At 41.9% G+C, this 20,776-nt stretch overlaps 1 protein-coding gene across 1 annotated transcript in view; it reads right to left on the reverse strand.

The window, feature by feature from the left end:
- The window catches only part of lamb3 (laminin subunit beta 3), a 54,644-nt gene that overhangs the window by 27,106 nt on the left and 6,762 nt on the right, over positions 1–20,776 (reverse strand). The window contains exons 4-10 of the mRNA XM_068057590.1: positions 9,379–9,517; positions 5,371–5,444; positions 3,894–4,079; positions 3,540–3,603; positions 2,387–2,586; positions 900–1,020; positions 27–215 (exon numbers count right to left, since the gene is read on the reverse strand). Of these exons, the coding sequence (XP_067913691.1) occupies positions 27–215; positions 900–1,020; positions 2,387–2,586; positions 3,540–3,603; positions 3,894–4,079; positions 5,371–5,444; positions 9,379–9,517 (973 nt within the window). The remainder of the gene's footprint in view (positions 1–26; positions 216–899; positions 1,021–2,386; positions 2,587–3,539; positions 3,604–3,893; positions 4,080–5,370; positions 5,445–9,378; positions 9,518–20,776) is intronic.

Genomic DNA, 20,776 nt, shown 5'->3' on the forward strand with positions numbered 1-20,776 from the left:
TCTGATACTAGGTGGAATTCACTTACGAAAACAGGCGTCGATTGCTGTGATATCTCGTTGTGGCCTGCGGTAGAAAGAGGGTTTGCATTTCTCACAGTTGTGTCCCATTGTGTTGTGCTGGCAGTCCTCACAGACTCCACCACTGATTCTTCCGCTGGCTCTGTACACCTCTGGATCAAAGTGGCACTTCTGGGAGTGATTGTTACAGTTGCACTCTGTAGGAGGAAGTAAAGAAAGCAAATTATAGCTAAAATCTGCATCTAAGTATCACCTAAATGGATCACCCTATAAGTAAACAGAGCGATGCACAGGATCTTTGTCTTTCCATCCCCGTGACCAGGAAAACTAAGGTACTGTGAGAACATGCTTAGACACTCAAACTCCAATCTAAGACCCTGCCTTTTTTAGTTTCCACGGTTTCCTGCTGTCCGATCTGAATAAGAATGACTTTTCTCCAGTTATGTGGACTTTTTCCAAAACACAATTATAGAAATATACTACATAATTTAACTGTATACATAATCGAGTTTATAAGTGATCATTTTACAAATCTATTCTCCCAGCATCTGGGAATTCAAAGATTAATTTTCCAGTCATTAATTTTGATAGCTGGAAATACAGGAGTGTTTGTGCCCAAATTCCCATTGTGCACTCATGGTGACTGAAATTTCACAACAGGAGTAAGAATTTATAAAATTACCCCGATAAAGGAATATAAAGGAATAGCAATGCATTGGCAAAAAGGAAGAGAACTAATTTGAAGAATGTGTTCGGCATGTAACTAGGTGCAGAGTGAGAGGGTGGGCTAGACAGGACATTGCCTCCCACTCTCTAAAAACCATGTAGTCCCCGCCCCCATAGAGAGATTGGACACATGAGACAATAGGGCATTTACTCACTTTTACACTGATTGGTATTGTAATCATCAGCTGGCTTCCAGGGTTGGTCATTGTAGAAGCTTGCACACATCTCACAATTTTTACCTGCAGTATTGTGCTTACAGACACATTGTTCTTGAATCTAAAAGAAATGGAGAGTGAACTACTGACAACACAAATCTAAAAATGCAAACAAGGCCAGGATTCTGACCTAACTGCAGGGGGCATCTACAGAAGTTTCCCAATTATATGGAAGCGCTTAAACTGCATTACAATTGATACTCATAGACATAAGCAATTTCTTGAAATGTTTGTCCAAACCATTTTGATTAGACTGGTGCTACCATGCCTTGTGAGACTTAAGGTTAGTCTCATTCATTGAATAAAAATCATATCGGACCTCAGTCTAAATCCTGCATTTCTGTCAGTGTAATTCTTTCTCTATTCATTCTGAAAGCCCTAGAAAGGTAAGATATTGGCAGGAATTTCTGACTTTGAGAATTAAAGATAATGGAAATTCCATCTTGACATAATTTTTGCTTCCTAGACAGTTGTCATTCTCCACTGCTGTCCTAACTGCAAACCATGTGGCAGACTTGAACATCCACTATTATCTTCAATTCTCAAGCAACAATTTGCATTTATATGGTCCATTCAATATCCCAAGAGGCTTTACAGGATAAGAAAGGGATGCATGCCGAGCCTTGGAGTAAACCTTAGAAGATGTGATTGAAAACTTGTGGAAGAGGGAGTTTTCAGATGCCGTTGGAAGATGGAGAAAGAGGTAAAAAGGTGAAGATCTTTAGGAAAGAAGTTACAGAGAGTAAAGCTGAATTGATTGTGAAGGAGGGATGCACCAAAGGCCAGAAAAGGAGATGTGGAGGACATGGGAGGGGTGCAAGGCTGGAGGCAGTTGCAATGGGGTAAGGTTGAGGAGTGATTTGTACACAAGAACAGGGATTTTGCATTTGATACATTGGGAGACAGGGAGCCAGTGCAGGTAACTCCAAACTAGCAACTGCTTGTTAAAGAAATTTACTGATTGCAACCCTAAATATTCCTGCATTCAGTATTGATATAATGCTGAGTTTATACTTTTACCACATATCCTACAGAATATCCTACTCAGAAATGCGATAGCATAATTAAACTGATTTATTATATTTGATACTATCTGACAAATTGTGAAGGACAACATTTATGCGAGTTTTCACAGGCTGCAATAAGTAGATGGTATTCTAGGTGGCATTGGGTTTCATATTTCTGCCATTATACAACTTTCATTTTGATATTATTAATGCATCTCTGTGAATTTCCTTCCTATTTCCATAGTTCATGAACCATAGGAATATTATGGAATAACAACCAACTTAATTGTTCTGTACATGATGGTATGGCAGTGGTCAGTACTTTAGACTAAGGTATGCAAAGATGTCCAGTAAAGGCTGTCAGTCTGTTGCTTATTTCTACCTTGAAATAAGGACATGAAATGATAACGGGATTCTTACCATTTTTCTTGGTCCTTGTGGCGTATAAACAGAATTATCTTCTGAGATGCAACTTGATGCATGTCCATTACAGAAACAGCTGCCTTGAACCTTCATTTCATACACAGCATAGAAGTCGTTGACATTACGAAGCTCATGGGATAAAGCTGGCTTGTATGGTTTGATAAAATTAATCCTCAGGTTTGTAAATGGTGTTATGTCTAAGAATAGAGAGACAATATTTGTTTACTTAAAAATACAGCAAGGGTCTTGTGACTCTTCTGGATGGGCTGAAACTATAAGAAACAATTTTAAATCATGACAATGAATGAGATTTGTAGTTGAATAATAGTCTTCATACAAGTTTTGAAGTATCAAGGTTATAGGCTGAGGCGTTTAAGTAGAATGTACAAGCCCCCATATACATAACGAAACTGCTCATAAGTCTACATGCACTTATGGTGTACACAACTTTACTTCCTTATTGTCATTTTGTGTTAACTTCTTCCATTATAAATTCATTACATTCATATTTATAATGGTAATTGCCATTTTGTGTTTCTGATTAAACTACTACACTATCCTGTCAGTCGTGAGATGCATCTCCCAGCTCTGAAGCCTTTAGTGTAGAGGAATTCCTATGCCCAAACAATTCTTCTTTCCTGCTTCCCAAATTGCCATCAGTTTTGCTATTTAACTGGTATTAATATCATTAAACTAATATATAAAAATAACGACAGAACATTTGAGTTTTAAAATTGAGATTGCCTGCCATGGTTCAATTATCCATTGCCCTCTAACCCCACTTTATCTGAAGGCTATACCTATCTAGACTCTTCATGGGTAACGTCATGGAAAATTGACTATTCTGCAGCATACGAATTGAACAAAGCAATAAAGATTCAATGGTTTGATTCCAATGTGTTGCCTCTGGGTTTGCTTGAAACAATTTTCTAACCCAAAACTTAAGTCAGAAGTGCATATCTATTCCTCAGGTAAACTTAGGAATGCTTTTCTGTCAATTCAAACAAGAATTGGAACTCACTGTGTACAAGTTCTAATTATTCTGGTTACTGTAACTATTTACGAAGGCGTTCAAAAACTCAGAGTTCATTTAAAAGTTGAGAGATCATAAATATTAATTGGGATTTATTAGGTCAAATAAGCCTCTTACTGTTAATCTTGTCACTCTTTGAACCACTGATATAATCAGCCAGCTTGAGTGGGTTAAATGTAACCTAGAATCAAACATGGAAAGAAGAAACAGTCAAAATACTTCATTTAATTAATCCTAGTTTTCATAGATTGCAATTTAGCATCATATTCAGCAAATAGAATTGCTGATATTTCTGATATTATACAGCTATCAGCTCACTCCTTTACGTGTTACAGTTTATACATCAGCAATGTGTTTTCCCACTCTCCCTAAAGGAGGGTGTGGATAGAAGGAAAGTAGAATGGTGGTGCTGAGAATCATAGGTTAATGTTTCGTTGTGATCCTCAGTAATATTGCTGTGCGTGGCTGTACCTGCTCATCAGATGAATCTCGATTCCGGGGCTGCACTTGACAACGCACATCATCAAAACTCCGTGGCTGTCCTGTTTGGATTTGAGGGAAGGAGGCTGCACAGTCATCAGCAAAATACTGGTATGGTTTCCAGGTTTGACCAAAATCTGTGGAGCGCTCTATCATCATGGCTGCTGGCCGTGGAGACTGAAGGGAAATATAAAACACAAAGCATTAAAAGCACCTTCTCTTCATGAAAATAATCAAAATTAATTGAGTTCAGAGATGCTAGGAGGATCACATTTGCATGGAGATAAACAAACTCATAATTTATGACTATGTACAGCACTCTTTCCTTGAAGCATGCGACCTAAAAGTGGTCTAGCTAAATAAATCAAGAGATACAATTGGGAACATTAATTCAGTCATTACTGATGAAGTGGGAGGGTATCAACCTATTTCAAATAAGGAACAGCACAGGCAGTGACCTGTAGCATATTATAACCCAACAGTGACAGGCAAAGGCATAATACAGGTAGAATGGATTAGGACAAAATTGGAAGTACTATTCATCGCAACGGTAATAAATTAATAGATATTTCCTTTAGAACTATTCAGAAGGGTCAAAACCTATGGTTGCTATTATCTGAACAGCAAATACAGAATCCAGAAACTATTGTTTTACATTTGGGGAGATGGTGGCATAGTGGTAATGTCACTGAACTAGCAATCCAGAGGCCCAGGCTAATGCCTTGGGGACATGGGTTTAAATCCCACCATGGTAGCTGGCAGAATTTAAATTCAATTAATTAATAAAAAAATTCAAATAATAATAAAAAAAATCTGGAATTCAAAGTGCTAATCTCAGTAATGCTGCCATGGAACTATCATTGATTGTTGCAAAATAAAAAACCCATCTGGTTCACTAATGTCCTTTAGGGAAGAAAATCTGCTGTACTTACCTGGTCTGGCCTACATGTATGTGACTCCAGACCGATGGCAATGTGGTTGACTCTTAACTGCCTTTTAAAATAGTCTAAATAGGATGGGCAACAAATGCTGGCCTTGCCAGTGATGCCCACATCCATGAAAGAATTTTAAAAATCATCACTGTTCGTGGATTTGGTTATTTTCAGGGAACTTTGTAAATTATATTTCCTGTGGGTTTCAGATGGAAATGCCTTCACTGGAAGTGTAGCAATAATAAGAGTACTGTTGGGATTCCTGAATTCTAAACTCTACTGACATTTGCACGTCAGCTTCTCCTAATCAATGGTGTTGGCTCAGGATATCTGTCGGATGGAGAGAAAGTCAATGGCTTCTCATACTGAGCAATTGAACTACCTATTTGGTTGCCTCTGTGGCAATATCCATGGAGTTGACTGCTATTGTTCCATCCTACTCGTCTGCTGAAGATAACATAGATACAGGGATAAAATAGACACAATATAGAAAAGAAAACATCTAGATGGCCAATATATTAAAGAGCGTGGCTTACCTTGAATCTTAGAAGAATATCATTAAGTTGGAATTTCCCATCCATATCTAACTGTATAGACACTTGATCCTGATCTGTAAATGCAGAGAAAGAGACAGAGTCAGATGACAAAATCAAATAAGATATCCTAAATATTACAGCACAGAAGTCATTCAACCTATCATGTCTCTGCTAGTTCTATCCCAGAGCAATTCAAAACTTATCCCCATTCCTATGTTGTTCCCTTAGCCCAGTTTTATCCATAAAAATGCTATGGTCTCTGCCTCAACCATTTCTTGTGGCAAAGGGTTTGGAAGGTGCTGCCTAAGGAGCCTTGGTGCGTTGCTGTAGTGCATCTTGCAGATGGTACACACTGCTGCCACTGTGCGTCGGTGGTGGAGGAGTGAATGTATGTAGATGGGGTACCAATCAAGCTGGCTGCTTTATCCTGGATGGTGTCAAGCATCTTGAGTGTTGTTGGAGCTGCACCCATCTAGGCAACTGAGAGTATTCCATCACACTCCTGACTTGTGCCTTGTAGATGGTGGACAGGCTTTGGGGAGTCAGGAGGTGAGTTACTCGTCTCAGGATTCCTAGCCTCTGACCTGCTCTTGTAGCCACGGTATTTATATGGCTACTCAGGTTCAGTTTCTGGTCAATGGTAGCCCCTAGGATGTTGATAGTGGGGGATTCAACGATGGTAATGCCGTTGAATGTCAAGGGGAGATGGTTAGATTCTCTCTTGTTGGAGATGGTCATTGCCTGGCACTTATGTGGTGCGAATGTTACTTGCCACTTGTCAGCCCAAGCCTGAATGTTGTTCAGGTCTTGCTGCATGTGGGCCTGGACTGCGAACATCCCCACTTCTGACCTTATGATTGAAGGAAGGTCATTGATGAAGCAGCTGAAGATGGTTGGGCCTCGGATACTACCCTGAGGAACTCCTGCAGTGATGTCCTGGAGCTCAGATGATTGACCTCCAACAACCACAACCATCTTCCTTTGCGCTAGGTATGACTCCAGACAGCGGAGGGTTTTCCTCTGATTCCCATTGACCTCAGTTTTGCTCGGGCTCCTTGATGCCATACTCGGGCAAATGCTGCCTTGATGTCAAGGGCAGTCACTCTCACCTCACCTCTTGAGTTCAGCTCATTTGTCCATGTTTGAACCAAGGCTGTAATGAGGTCAGGAGCTGAGTGGCCCTGGTGGAACACAAACTGAGTGTCACCGAGCAGGTTATTGCTAAGCAAGTACCGCTTGATGGCACTGTTGATGACACCTTCCATCACTTTACTGATGATTGAGAGTAGGCTGATGGGGCGGTAATTGGCCGGGTTGGACTTGTCCTGCTTTTTGTGTACAGGACATACCTGGGCAATTTTCCACATTGCAGGGTAGATACCAGTGTTGTAGCTGTACTGGAACAGCTTGGCTAGGGGCGCGGGAAGTTCTGGAGCACAGGTCTTCAGTACTATTGCCGGAATATTGTCAGGGTCCATAGCCTTTGCAGTATCCAGTACCTTCAGTCGTTTCTTGATATCACACGAAGTGAATCGAATTGGCTGAAGTCTGGTATCTATGATGCTGGGGACTTCAGGAGGAGGCCGAGATGAATCATCAACTTGGCACTTCTGGCTGAAGATTGTTGCAAATGCTTCAGCCTTATCTTTCGCACTGATGTGCTGGGCTCCCCCATCATCGAGGATGGGGATATTTGTGGAGCCACCTCCTGGAGTTAGTTGTTTAATTGTCCACCACCATTCACGGCTGGATGTGGCAGGACATAGAGCTTAGATCTGATCCGTTGGTTATGGGATCGCTTAGCTCTGTCTATCGCATGCTGCTTATGCAGTTTGGCACGCAGATAGTCCTGTGTTGTAGCTTCACCAAGTTGACACCTCATTTTGAGGTATGCCTGGTGCTGCTCCTGGCATGCCCTCCTGCACTCTTCATTGAACCAGGGTTGGTCTCTTGGCTTGATGGTAATGGTAGAGTGGGGGATATGCCGGACCATGAGGTTACAGATTGTGGTTGAGTACAATTCTGCTGCTGCTGATGGCCCACAGCGCATCATGGATGCCCAGTTTTGCATTGCTATATCTGTTCAAAATCTATCCCATTTAGCACGGTGGTAGTGCCACACAACACGATGAAGGCATCCTCAATGTGAAGGCGGGACTTCGTCTCCACAAGGACTGTGCGGTGGTCACTCCTACCAATACAGTCATGGACAGATGCACCTGCGGCAAGCAGATTGGTGAGGACGAGGTCAAATATGTTTTTCCCTCTTGTTGGTTCCCTCATCACCTGCTGCATACCCAGTCTAGCAGATATGTCCTTTAGGACTCAGCCAGCTCGGTCAGTAGTGGTGCTACCGAGCCACTCTTGGTGATGGACATTGAAGTCCCCCACTCAGAGTACATTTTGTGCCCTTGCCATCCTCAGTGCTTCCTCCAAGTGCTGTTCAACATGGAGGAGTACTGACTCATCAGCTGAGGCAGGGCAGTAGGTGGTAATGAGCAGGAGGTTTCCTTGTCCATGTTTGACCTGATGCCATGAGACTTCATGGGGTCCAGAGGCGATGTTGAGGACTCCCAGGGCAACTCCCTCCCTACTGTATACCACTATGCCACCACCTCTGGTGGAGCTGTCCTGCCGGTGGGACAGGACATACATGGAGATGGTGATGGCAATGTCTGGGACATTGTCTGTAAGGTATGATTCCATGAGTATGACTATGTCAGGCTGATGCTTGACTAGTCTGTGGGATAGATCTCCCAACTTTGGCACAAGCCCCCAGATATTATTAAGGAGGACTTTGCAGGGTCGACAGGACTGGGTTTGTCATTGTTGTTTCCGGTGCCTAGGTCGATGCTGGGTGGTCCGTCCGGTTTCAATCCTTTTTATTGACTTCGTAGCAGTTAGATACAACTGAGTGGCTTGCTGGGCCATTTCAGAGGGCATGTAAGAGTCAACCACATTGCTGTGGGTCTGGAGACACATGTAGGCCAGACCAGGTAAGGACAACAGATTTCCTTCCCTAAAGGACATTAGTGAACCAGATGGGTTTTTACAACAATTGACAATGGTTTCGTGGCCATCATTAGATTAGCTTTTAATTCCAGATTTTAATTCCAGCTGATATGATTCCACCCTACATATCCATATATGAAGATTTTTTTCTGCAGACCCATTTATATATTGACTAAGTTCTCCGCCAAGTTAATTTGGCCCCGATTCATTCTTATCTCACTGAACGTTATACCCTTTTCCAGGGAAATTCGCTTATCTTTTCAGTTGAGTGAGCTGCCCCTGGAGGCATGACAGATGCTGGCAGCTCACCACAATTACTTAGGTGAGGTCAGAGGACCAGTTTCTCTCAATCCATGATCCTCCTTCCCCAGATCATTCCCTGCAGCCATTTTCCATCGGCAAACTAACCTAAAATAATTTCCAGCCTATTGTGTATCTATATATATATATATATATATATTTCTTTATACATGTTGTGAAGCACTGGCTCTTGAACTCACTGTCTGCCTAAGAATTGCTGAAGCTCAACTAAGAAGTGTGAGCAGGTTCAAAGCTTTAGGATTCCAAATCATAATCTGTAAAATAGGAGCCCTATATTCCACTACTAGGGCTATCAGGCCATTCGACTGGGAAATCTTAATGGGTATTCACCATTCCCAAAGTGAAGGGTCCTGCATGCTTTCACATTAAGGTGAGTGCAATGACACAATCTATGCTAGATGCAAAGGGATCTCATGCAATATAGTAAAACCTAAAATGAATATCTAAACGCTGAACTAACAACACTTACTCTAGAGTTAATAAATTGTCTGCTGCAGTACAGGGCTTCTTAGGTTATTCCAGGAACTCCACCCACTTTGAATCTATCTCATTCTCATACTGCTTCCAACACAAACTCTTTTTTGTAGGATGTTTTCAATATAGGAATACAATTCCATGAAAACATGGTGCCTTATTTTACTACGCACCCTACATGAAGTGAAATGCTAATCTTACCATTTTCTGATTGCCACCAGCTCCTCAATGCACCTGAAGGAACCACATTCTTGATTCGATGGCTGTTTGTGAAATATATGGGATTGTATTCATTTCTGGAGTCACAGATGCAGCACTGCAGCAACTCCTGAGGCACAAATTAAAGTCATTTCAGTGGATTATTTCACTTTTTATAAAGTAGTTTGTTGTTCCCCACAGTTAATAAAATAGACAAATATTTTATTTAATCTTTATTGATTTCTCTCATTCAGCTGATGTGGTATTGGCACAGAATTGCTGTAATTCATGAACCATTAGTCCACTAAAGTAAACAAGAATTGGCTGATTCCAACTCTTGTGCTTTTAACCTGACTATTTATTTAATACAGAAATGCTGCAATAGTCAAAGATGGGTTTGTGCACTGGATGTTTTAAGTAGTTAACTGTTCCAATTCTGTGGGCTGGATTTTGTTCCCACCCTGACGTTGGGTTCTGTGGCAGGGGGAGCTGGAGAATCGGAGCAGTAGCGGCAGCCACAGAACCTGACGCCGGGATTGGTGGACCCGATCTTCCCTGGGGCGGGATTGGCCATCCTTCCCGCCGAGAGTCCAACTGAGGCCCTTAAGTGGCCTATTGACAGACAATTAAGGGCCTCTTCCCACTGCCGCTGGGATCTTACGCGCCATGCGAGGAGGATGCCTTGGAAAACGAGGCGCCCTCCCTGCTGTCTTGGGGGGAGGGGTCCCTCTTTTGTGGGCAATTCATGTATCCCACTAGAGCCCCCAGGATCCCCCTCCCCCTGGACTGAGCGCCCACCCCCCACACCCCCTCGTCAGGGCCTACAGGACTGGCCCCAGCGACCCCGCCTCACCTACTTCTTACGGTGGCGCTGCCGATACGTTTGAGCTGTCAGCCCTGTGATTGGCTGGCAGCTCTTGAGGGCGGGATCCCCCTCCCTGTTTAGTGTTTAAAGGGACGGGGATCCTGCCTCCTTAAACTTTGACCCCAAAAGACCTGAGGATCACTCCGAGGGTCAGAAAAAATGCAGAGTCAGGGTCCCCCCTGTCTTTTCAGCCCGGCGCCGGGAGCCCTGCCTTCTGCATAAAATCCACCCCCATATTTCTATTGGGGTTGGTCTGTATTGCTCAGAAATCTGCATTTTTTCTAAGAGGTTTTATGGAAAATTCTGATGCTTGAGCAACAAGTTACAGCTTTTGCAATAATTGTAAAGATTTGTGGGATCACCAACTATTCCAAATTACTGGTCCCAAGCCTGATACACATGCTATTTATTTTTACATATATCCCCATGGCTCCAGTATATGTTTTTCTTGCATCCGTGAAACACAGTTATGACACACATGATTTTTGCAAAGTGACTATATGATCTCAGTGGAATCATTCCATTGTAATACTTATGATATTCCTGCCAAGATATGATGGTGCAGTGAGAATAACTCCAATAAAATTTCCAGCCTTAGTTTTTTCACTGTTCGTCATTCAGTGTGTTTTCTTGACAATAAGTTCCCACAAGTGGGAGATCAAGATGGTGTGTGACTTGGAGGAGAACCTGGTGGTGATTAATGGCTCCTTCCATCACATTTCTGATGGTTGCATGGAGCCTGATGAGGCAATAATTGGCTGGGTTAGATTGGTCAATTTTCCACATGGTCAGGTAGATGCCATTGTTGGCTTAGCTGCACTAGAATATCTTGGCTGGGGATGGCTAGTTTTGGTGTGCCGATCTTCAGCATTACATCTAGTAAGTTGTCAGAGCTCATACCCTTTGCTGTGTCCAGCACACTCAATAACTTCTTAATGTCATATGGAGTGAACCAAATCGTTTGGACACTGGCATCTATAATGGTAAAGACCTGGAGAGGAGGCTGAAGAGGATCATGCACTTATCAATTTTGAATGAAGACAATCACAAACAATTCAGTCTTATTACTTGTACTTATATGCTGGACTCCACCATGGTTGAGGATGGGGATGCTCATGATGCTCCCACCTCTCATTACTTGCCTGATTGTACAGCAGCATTCTTGACTGGAAGTGGTGCAGTTAGAGAGCTGGCCCATAAATGACCAAATTTCATGCATTTAATTTAACAAGGTGCATTTGAACTCACAATCTGTGTATTGATAGTCCAGTACCATAATTGTTACAGCACCCTACCCTGTGGAATCACAGAGAGTGAGGGGTCTGCACCATTCTGTTTAATACTTTGTATACCTTGAGGACTATTTTCCTTCAAACTGCATAGTTTAAACTTCTATAATCTTTACCTATAGTTTACTTATAAATGTGGGACATAAAGCCTCTCCAGTGCATGTCTGTCCCTTTTGAAGTGTAACAGTCAAAATTGTATACAGTACACCAAGTGTGGCCTGACAAGTGCAACATAAGTCTCGGCATAATCTTTTGCCCACACAGAATTTAAGAATTTGATTCACTGTATCCCCAATTCCAGAAATGAAAATGTTTCCTACTTATTTCTTTTTCTGAATTTCAGTTTTGCTGACAACATGGGCATGAATTCCAAACAGCAATTTCAGCCAGCTGATTTTTCCAGACAGTCATGGTGAAATATATTGAGTAAAATTTAACTGTTGCCCTCTAATGTTAGTAGCAAGGCCATTTATGTCTGGCACTGTATTTGACTTGCTTCCAATTAAAGTGATACGCCCACTGAAATCTACTTGTTCATTTTCGACAAAGCAACTTCACCATGGAAGCTTTGAATGTTCAATTTATCTCAGACGATCCAATAAGTAGACTTCATAACACTTTTAATATTTCATTACAGTCACTATAATTTGGTAGAAAGTTGGCTACAGAGGAAGTAGCAAAATGGGAAATTCCACAATCTTGGAATGACAGTAGCTTTATTTAGTGAGGCCTAAAGTACTCCACAACTACAGTGTCCCTACTCACTGTTCTCAGTATTACTATGTAAAATTTGGCAATATGGCTGATCTTATAAATGCCTCCTATCAGCGAGCTGCCCACTTTTCTATTGATTAATATGAATGAGTGGAAAATCACGGGCATTGCCTTCATTGATTTCCTGATGTGCTAATCAATGGGTGAAAGTTCTCTTCTGGTGGTGCTTATTCAAAGATAATTAGAAATAAAAAGCTCAATGCTCCAAAAATCTGCAGGTCTTCCATTGCACTCCCTACAACATGTTTGGTGGGCTGAAGTAGATGGCCTAAAAATTAAGCCAGCACCAAACATCCACTGAATCTTGGTCTCTGCAACTAATTTCTGCGAGGGCCTGATTGGGACAGAAACCCTGCCTGCCCACCTCAAACATGGTCCCCAGCATCAGAGGAGAAATGGCCAAGAGAGTGGACCCAGGTACAACAAAAGGATGAAAGATGATGTACCAGTATCCCGGCCAATGGGCGTGAAGCTCACTTGGAGGCTCAGGACTGGGTCCTGGCCGAGGCACAGAAGGAAAAAGTGGCACATTAATGGGTGACCCAGGTTTCTTTGCATAGGGCCTTGAGGTGTCCAAAACCACAATTCATCATGCCAGCACAGATATAAATGACTGCAAACAGCAACAATAACTTATACTGATACAGCACCTTTAATGTTGTAAAAGAACCCAAGGTGCTTCACAGGAACATTATAAAACAAATTTAGACACCAAGTCAAATAAGGCGATATTAGCACAGCTTAGTCAAAGAGGGAGCTTTTAAGGAGAATCTTAAAGAAAGAAAGAGTGGTAGAAAGGCTGAGAGGTTTAGGGAGGGAATTCCAGAGCTTAGGGCCAAGGCAACTGAAGGCACGGCAACCAATGGTGGAGCAATTAAAATCAGGGATCCTCAAGAATTAGACAAGCGCAGATATTCCGGAGAGTTGTGGGGCTGGAGGAGATTACAAAGACAAATGAGGGTCAAATTACCAGCTCCCTGCTATGGCAGGCTCCCAAGATGTGTCCATAATGGTGCAGGTGTCCATCAATGATATTCAAAGCAGGAAACATCTGCCTTACCCTGGATTCATTTGTGGATCAATCCAGGGATTTAAGCCGGGAGCAAAGGCCTACAGATTATCAGGGCCCAAATCTCAGTGATTGCTGGCTATGGTAACATGGAAAATGAAACAATAATATTTATAAAGTTTCAATGTCCTTTGATGACATTACCAGAATGGTTCCAGGGATGGAGGATTTTATTTACAAGGTTAGGTTGGAAAAGCTGGGTTTGTTCTCCTTAGGAAAATAAGGGGAGATTTAATACAAGTGTACAAGATTATGACCGGCTTAGGTAAGTTAGACAAGGAAAAGCTGCTCCCATTAACAAATGGTACAAGGACTGGGGGACACAGATTGAAGGTTTTGGGCAAAAAGATGCAGGGGGAATATGAGGAAGCACATTTTTACACAGCAAATGATAATGACCTGGAACTCGCTGCACACAAGAGTGGTGGAAGCAGAGACAATCAGTGACTTCAAGAGGAAGTTGGATGACCGCTTGAGAGAAATAGACTTATAGGGTTACAGGGATCGAGCCAGGGAATGGGACTGACAGCATAGCTCTGTGGAGAGCCAGCATGGACTCGATAGGCTGAATGGCCTCCTTCTGTATGCGACTCAATGACTCCTCTATGACATTTCCCTAGATCATTGTAGGTGCTATGTGTTTTCTTGACAATAATTTCTCGCAAGTGTGAGATCAATATCCCAGCCAGCAGTCTTGGAGACAACATTTGTTTTTTTCCTGTTGATGACTGGACCCTCAGTGTTTCTTCAGAGCAAAAATATTTTCACCAAAACAGATCACTATTGATTTTCATTTTAAAACAAATATCATTTGCATTTCAATCAACTTATTTTAGGTACCTGACTGTACAATACTAAAACAAGAGGTACTGGAAAGGTATGCATTTCTTTTATTCACTATAGTTCTGCACAACTTGGGAAGATTTTCCATCTGTCCGTATTTATATTTGAATAACCACACCAAAGTCAACAAGAGGGCTGTGTAAACATAATGGCCAGTCTTAATCCATAAGGTTTCTGGTCCCAGTCTCTCCCATGCCTGTAACTAGTTCTGCTTGACTATAAGCATCAAGAAAACTGTGGTCATGGGTCAAGGTGTTGTATCTCTGTTCCTGATCACGCTAAATAACACCCCACTGGAAGTGGTTAGCAAATTCTGCTACCTTGGGTCCACGGTGACAGACAATCTGTCCCTTGATGCAGAGCTCAATAGATGCATTGGGAAAGCAGCTACCACCTTTGTTCGACTTGTGAAACATGCATGGGATAACACCAAGCTGAACCTTAGGACCAAGCTGATGGTTGATAAGGCCTGTATTCTCAGCACCTTGCTGTATGGCTGTGAAACATGAGCAACTTACAGCTATCAGGAAAAGAAGCTCAATAATTTCCATCTTCCCTGTCTGCAGCACATTATGGATATTTCCTGGCAGGACAAAATCACAAATGTGGCAGTACTCTCAAAGACAGAGCTCCCAAGTGTGTTGGAACTAATCAAGCAGAGGCGGCTTCGGTAGATTGGACACGTTCGCAGGATGGAAGATGGTCGCGTACGCAAAGACCTTCTGTACGGTGAGGTAGCCGGGGCCAGATGACCAGTGGGGCTCCCAAAGCTCCGCTTCAAGGATGCTTGCAAGCGTGACGTGAAGGCCCTAAATGTCGACTTGGGAGTCACGAGTTTGCACAAAGGGGAAATGGCGACATATCCTGTGGACTGGTCTGCAATACCACGGCAACCAGTTGCTACAGCAGTTTAACAACAGACGCCAACGTCAAAAACAACAACTCACAGCATCACTTGGCAGCTTCACGTGTGGCACTTGTGACAGAACCTGCCTCTCAAGGATTGACCTATGCAGCCATCAGCAAAGGTGCGCTAAGAGAAGACACCCCACCTAAATGTATTTTTTGCTGCATGTCCATCATCTTTCATAGATGGAAGGATGCCAACCAACTATTAACTTTCACACTTTGATATGAGCTGTCTTCAGCTGCTAATGAGCTTTGTCCAAATCTAATTACCTATCACATGCAACACAGAAGCAGGAACATGGACATTTTTTTTCCCTCTAACTCTGCTGCTTTGAAATATGTATTGTCTTCTTTTCCATATCCTGCTTTGTAAGTGTCTGAGTTATTAAGGTTCCAACATAGACTATTACATAATTTGACACTTTGATAGCACTGTGACCAATCTGGCCGGGTTGTGCTTTATAGGACACCAACGTTCTGAATGCACAGCACGTAGTCACTGTTCAAAAGGATCACTTTCCTGCTGCTGTAAGCTAATTTTATAGAGGATTGGCAAATCTGGGCTCTGAATCCTGTGCCAACATTTTAGCAAGTGTTGCAATTTTACCTCAAGTGAACCTCTATGTGTCCTCAAATGTTCTAGACATCTGACCATCACTGTTGATCTGGCTGTACAGCAGACACTTGAAAAGGATTTTTCCAAATTGACCGAGCGATTAAATATAAAAGATTATACACTATTCCGCTATAGTCAACTCCTCTCAATTCAGAAGTTACTTCATACAAACTATCCAAAAATTTACAATAAATTCAGCACTAAATTCACACTTTGCCATGTTATTTGCATTGTTTAATTAAAATTATTGTATAATTCAACTTTTTTTGGAGTCAATTATAAATTCTGCAGGACTGATGTGTTACAGCATATTGTTGCCTAAATCTAAATCAGTGGGAGACTTTGTAGTTAATTTACATTTGCAAAGTTATTCAACAGGGCTGAATAACTAGATACATGTCAATTAATAAGCACATTTTATTTCTTATTAACAATTATTTTCACAACATCTGTTATACAGAATATTATTTTAACATTGTTTGATTTAAATAATTCACAGAAGATTCAGGTCCACACTGCAGGGCTTAAAATAAAATTGGCCATATTACATAGGGAGAGAAGCAGTGGGAGAGGAGAAGATTTAAAAAGTGTGCCAAAACCTGGTGACTTGGAGAGAAGCTGCAGGAGAGGAGAGGGTTTGAAAAGCACCAAAAGCTCAGAAATTCGGAGCGAAGCAGCAAGAGAGGAGAGGATTTACAGCGCGACCTGAACAGAGTGCTGGGAGTTTAGGGAAGAAGCTAGTTGTTTGGTGAGTATCTGGTAAGTGGTAAATGTCCATTTTATTCCTAAGGTTTAAAATAGTACAGGAACTGGTGGTAAGGTTAATAAAATATATAAAAAGGAAAATAATGGAATAAAAAAATTATGTATTTAATTAAAACACATTAAGGATGGCAGAACAGGTGATGTGTCATGGCTGCAGCATGTAGGAACTCCTGCATGCCAGTGTGATCCAGGGTAAACACGTCTGCAGTAAGTGCTTGTGACTCAAGGAGCTTTGGCTCAAGGTCATTGAGCTGCTGTCCGAGCTGTAGATACTGCGCCACATCATGGAGGGGAAAAAGTTACCTGGACACTTTGTACTAGGAGGAGGTCACACTCCTTAGGATAGGGTCTTCTGATTTGGTCAGTGGTCAGGGACAGGAGAGTGTGGCTGCAGCTGAGGCAGGTAAGGGGACCCAGAGGGCAGGAGTGCAGGAGCCTCAGCCTCTGCAATTGTCCAACAGGTTTGAGGTTCTTTTAGCTTGTTTGGTTGAGAGTGGGAGCTGCAGGGTGGATGAGCTAACTGACCATTGCACCGTGGTACAGGAAGCCATTCAAGTGGGGGGATTAAAAAGGAATGTAGTGGTAGTAGGGGACAGTATAGTGAGGGGATTGACACTGTTCTCTGCAGCAAAGAGTGAAAGTCCAGACTTCCCAGACAGCTGTGTTGCCTGCCCGGTGGCAGGGTTTGGGACATCTGCTCAGGGCTGGAGAGGAAAATACAGTGAGAAGGGGAGGTACCAATGAAACAGGCAGGACAAGGAAGGAGGTTCTGCATAATCAGTATGAGGAGCTAGGCACCAAATTAAGAAGCAGAACCTCGAACGTAATAATCTCTGAGCCACATGAAAATTGGCACAGGGCAAATAAGATTAGAGAAATGAATGCGTGGCTCAAAGACTGGTGTGGTGGAAGTGGGTTCCGGTTTGTGGGACACTGGCACCAGTACTGAGGAAAGTCTGGGCTGTACCAGTGGGATGGTCTACACCTGAACTGTGCTGGGGCTAGTGTTCTAGTGAGCCACATAACCAGGGAAGTAGAGAGGCTTTTCAACTAAATAGTGGGAGCAAGGGATCAAATTTGGGAAAATATGGTAAATCAAAAAGTTCAAAAACAAGACAAGAGAGAAAGGGATTAATATGGGAAATGATAAACAGACTGTGACAGGAAGGGAGAGTACAAATCTAAGAGTAAATCAGCAGTCAAGGCTAGTCATCATAAAAATAATAAAAGGACAAAATTAAAGGCACTGTATCTGAATGCACATAGCATTCGAAACAAAACAGATGAACTGATAGCGCAAATAGAAATAAGTATGATCTGATAGCCATTACAGAGACATGGCTGCAGAGATTAGTACCGGAATATTGAAGGGTGTGTGACATTTAGGAAGGACAGGAAGCTAGGAAAAGGTGGAGGGATAGTTCTGTTAATTAATGATGGTATTAGCACATTAGAGAGGAATGACCTAAGTTCAGGAAACCAGGATGTAGAAGTGGTTTGGGCAGAGATGAGAAATGATAAAGGCAAGAAGTCACTCATGGGAGTGGTGTACAGGCCCCCTAACAGTAACCACATGGTAGGACAAAGTATAAAGGAAGAAACAATGGAAGCTTGTCAGAAATGTACAGCAATAATCATGGGGGATTTTAATCTACATATAGACTGGAAAAATCAGATGGTCAAAGGATGCCTAGATGAGGAGTTCACAGAATGTTTTTGAGATAGTTTCTTAGAACAGCACTTTCTGGAGCCAACCAGAGAGCAGGCTATATTAGACCTGATACTGTGCAATGAGATGGGATTAATTGATGACCTCATAGTGAAGGCACTCCTAGGTAGCAGTGATCATAATATGATTGAATTTTACATTCAGTTTGAGGGAGAGAAGAATGGGTCCAAGACTAGTATCTTAAACTTAAATAAAGGCAATTATGAGGGCATGAAAGCAGGGGTAGCTAAAGTGAACTGGCAAATTTGGTTAAGGGATAGGTCAAAATACACAGAATAGATACATTCCAATTAGAAAGAAAAATTCCAAGGGGAGGACCCACCATCCGTGGTTAACTAAAAAAAGTTAAAGGTTGTATCAAACTTAAAGAAAAAGCATATAATTGTGCAAAGGTGGGTGGCAAGTCAGAAGATTTGACAGAATATAATGAACAGCAAAAAATGTCTAAAAGATTGATAAAGAGGGAAAAATTAGAGTATGAGAGAAAGCTAGCTAGAAATATAAAAACAGATAGCAAGAGTTTTTCTAGATATTTCAAAAAGAAAAGAGTTAACAAAGTGAGCGTTGGTCCTATATATAGAAAGTGAGTCTGGGGATTTAATAAGGGAAAATAAGGAGACGGCAGATGAACTGAACTGATATTTTGCATTGGCCATCACTATAGAGGATACAAGTAACATCCCAGAAATGGCAAGAAATGGAAATGGGGGAGGAACTCAGGAAAATTACAATCACCAGGGAAGTGGTACTAAGCAAATTGTTGGAGCTGCGGGCTGACAAGTCCCCAGGTCCTGATGGAATTCATCCTAGGGTCCTAAACAAAGTGGCGAGTGAGACAGTTGATGCGCTGGTTTTAATTTTCCAAAATTCCCTTGATTCAGGGAAGGTTCCATTAGATTGGAAAATAGCCAATGTAACTCCTTCATTCAAAAAGGGAGGGAGACAGAAAGCAGGAAACTACAGGCCAGTTAGCTTAACATCTGTCTTAGGGAAAATGTTAGAAGCTATTATTAAAGACGTTATAGCAGGGCACTGAGAAAAGTTCAAGTTAATCAGGCAGGGTCAACATGGTTTTGTGAAAGGGAAATCATGTTTAACCAATTTATTGTAGTTCTTTAAAGAAGTAACATGTGCTATGAATAAAGGGGAACTGGCAGAAGTACTGTACTTAGATTTCCACAAGGCATTTGATAAAGTGCCACATCAAAGATTATTGCGGAAAATAAAAGCTCATGGTGTAGTGAGTAACATATTGGCATGGATAGAAGATTGGCTAGCTAACATGAAACAGAGAGTAGGTATAAATGGGTCATTTTCTGATTGGCAAGATGTAATGAGTGGTGTGCCACAGGGTTCAGTGCTGGGGCCTCAACTTTTTACAATTTATATAAATGACTTGGATGAAGGGACTGAAAGTATGGTTGCTAAATTTGCTGATGACACAAAGATAGGTAGGAAAGAAAGTTGTGAAGAGGACATAAGGAGGCTACAAAGGGATATAGATAGGTTAAGTGAATGGGCAAAGATCTGGCAAATGGAGTATAATGTGGGAAAATGTGAAATTGTCCACTTTAGCAGGAAGAATAAAAAAGAAGCATATTATCTAAATGGTGAGAGATTGCAGAGCACTGAGATGCAGAGGTATCTGCATGTCCTAGTGCATGAATCGAAAAGGTTACTAAGCAGGTTCAGCAAGTAATTAGGAAAGCTAAAAGAATGTTATAGTTTATTGCGAAGGGAATTGAATACAAAAGTAGGGAGCTTATGCTTCAGTTATACAGGACATTGGTGAGACCACATCTGGAGTACTGTGTACAGTATTGATTTCCTTACTTAAGGAAGGATGTAAATGCATTGGAAGCAGTTCAGAGAAGGTTTACTAGACTAATACCTGGAATGGGGGGTTGTCTTATGAGGAAAGGTTGGACAGGCTAGGCTTGTATCCACTGGAGTTTAGGACAGTAAGAGGCGACTTGATTGAAACATATAAGATCCTGAGGGGTCTTGACAGGGTGGATGTGGAAAGGATGTTTCCCCTTGTGGGAGAATCTAGAACTTGGGGTCACTAAAAATAAGGGTTTCCCATTTAAGACAGAGATGAGCAGAAATTCTTTCTCAGAGCATCGTGAGTCTTTAGAACTCTCTTCCTCAAAAGGCAATGTCTTTACATATTTTTAAGGCAGAGGCAGATAGATTCTTGATAAGCTAGGGGCTGAAAGGTTATCGTGGTAGGCGGGAATGTGGAGTCGAGATTACAATCAGATCAGCCATGATCTTATTGAATGGCGGAATAGGCTCAAGGGGTCGGTGGCCTACTCTTGCTCTTAATTCATATGTTCATATGTACACAGGAATTACAGCCTTAAGCTTTCCAGCAACACTCCTTATTTGCAGAGCAGCAACCTATACCCCTCATAACTGTAGTGAAAACACTATAACTCGCAGAATATTTATTAAATGCTCTTAGTTAACGTTAAAGAATTGTGATTTTGTAGTTGTTTATGTTCTATTGCAGAAATGACACTACAGTCCTGAATGGGTT

Source organism: Heterodontus francisci, chromosome 25, assembly GCF_036365525.1.
Source record: "Heterodontus francisci isolate sHetFra1 chromosome 25, sHetFra1.hap1, whole genome shotgun sequence".
NCBI lineage: Eukaryota > Metazoa > Chordata > Chondrichthyes > Heterodontiformes > Heterodontidae > Heterodontus > Heterodontus francisci.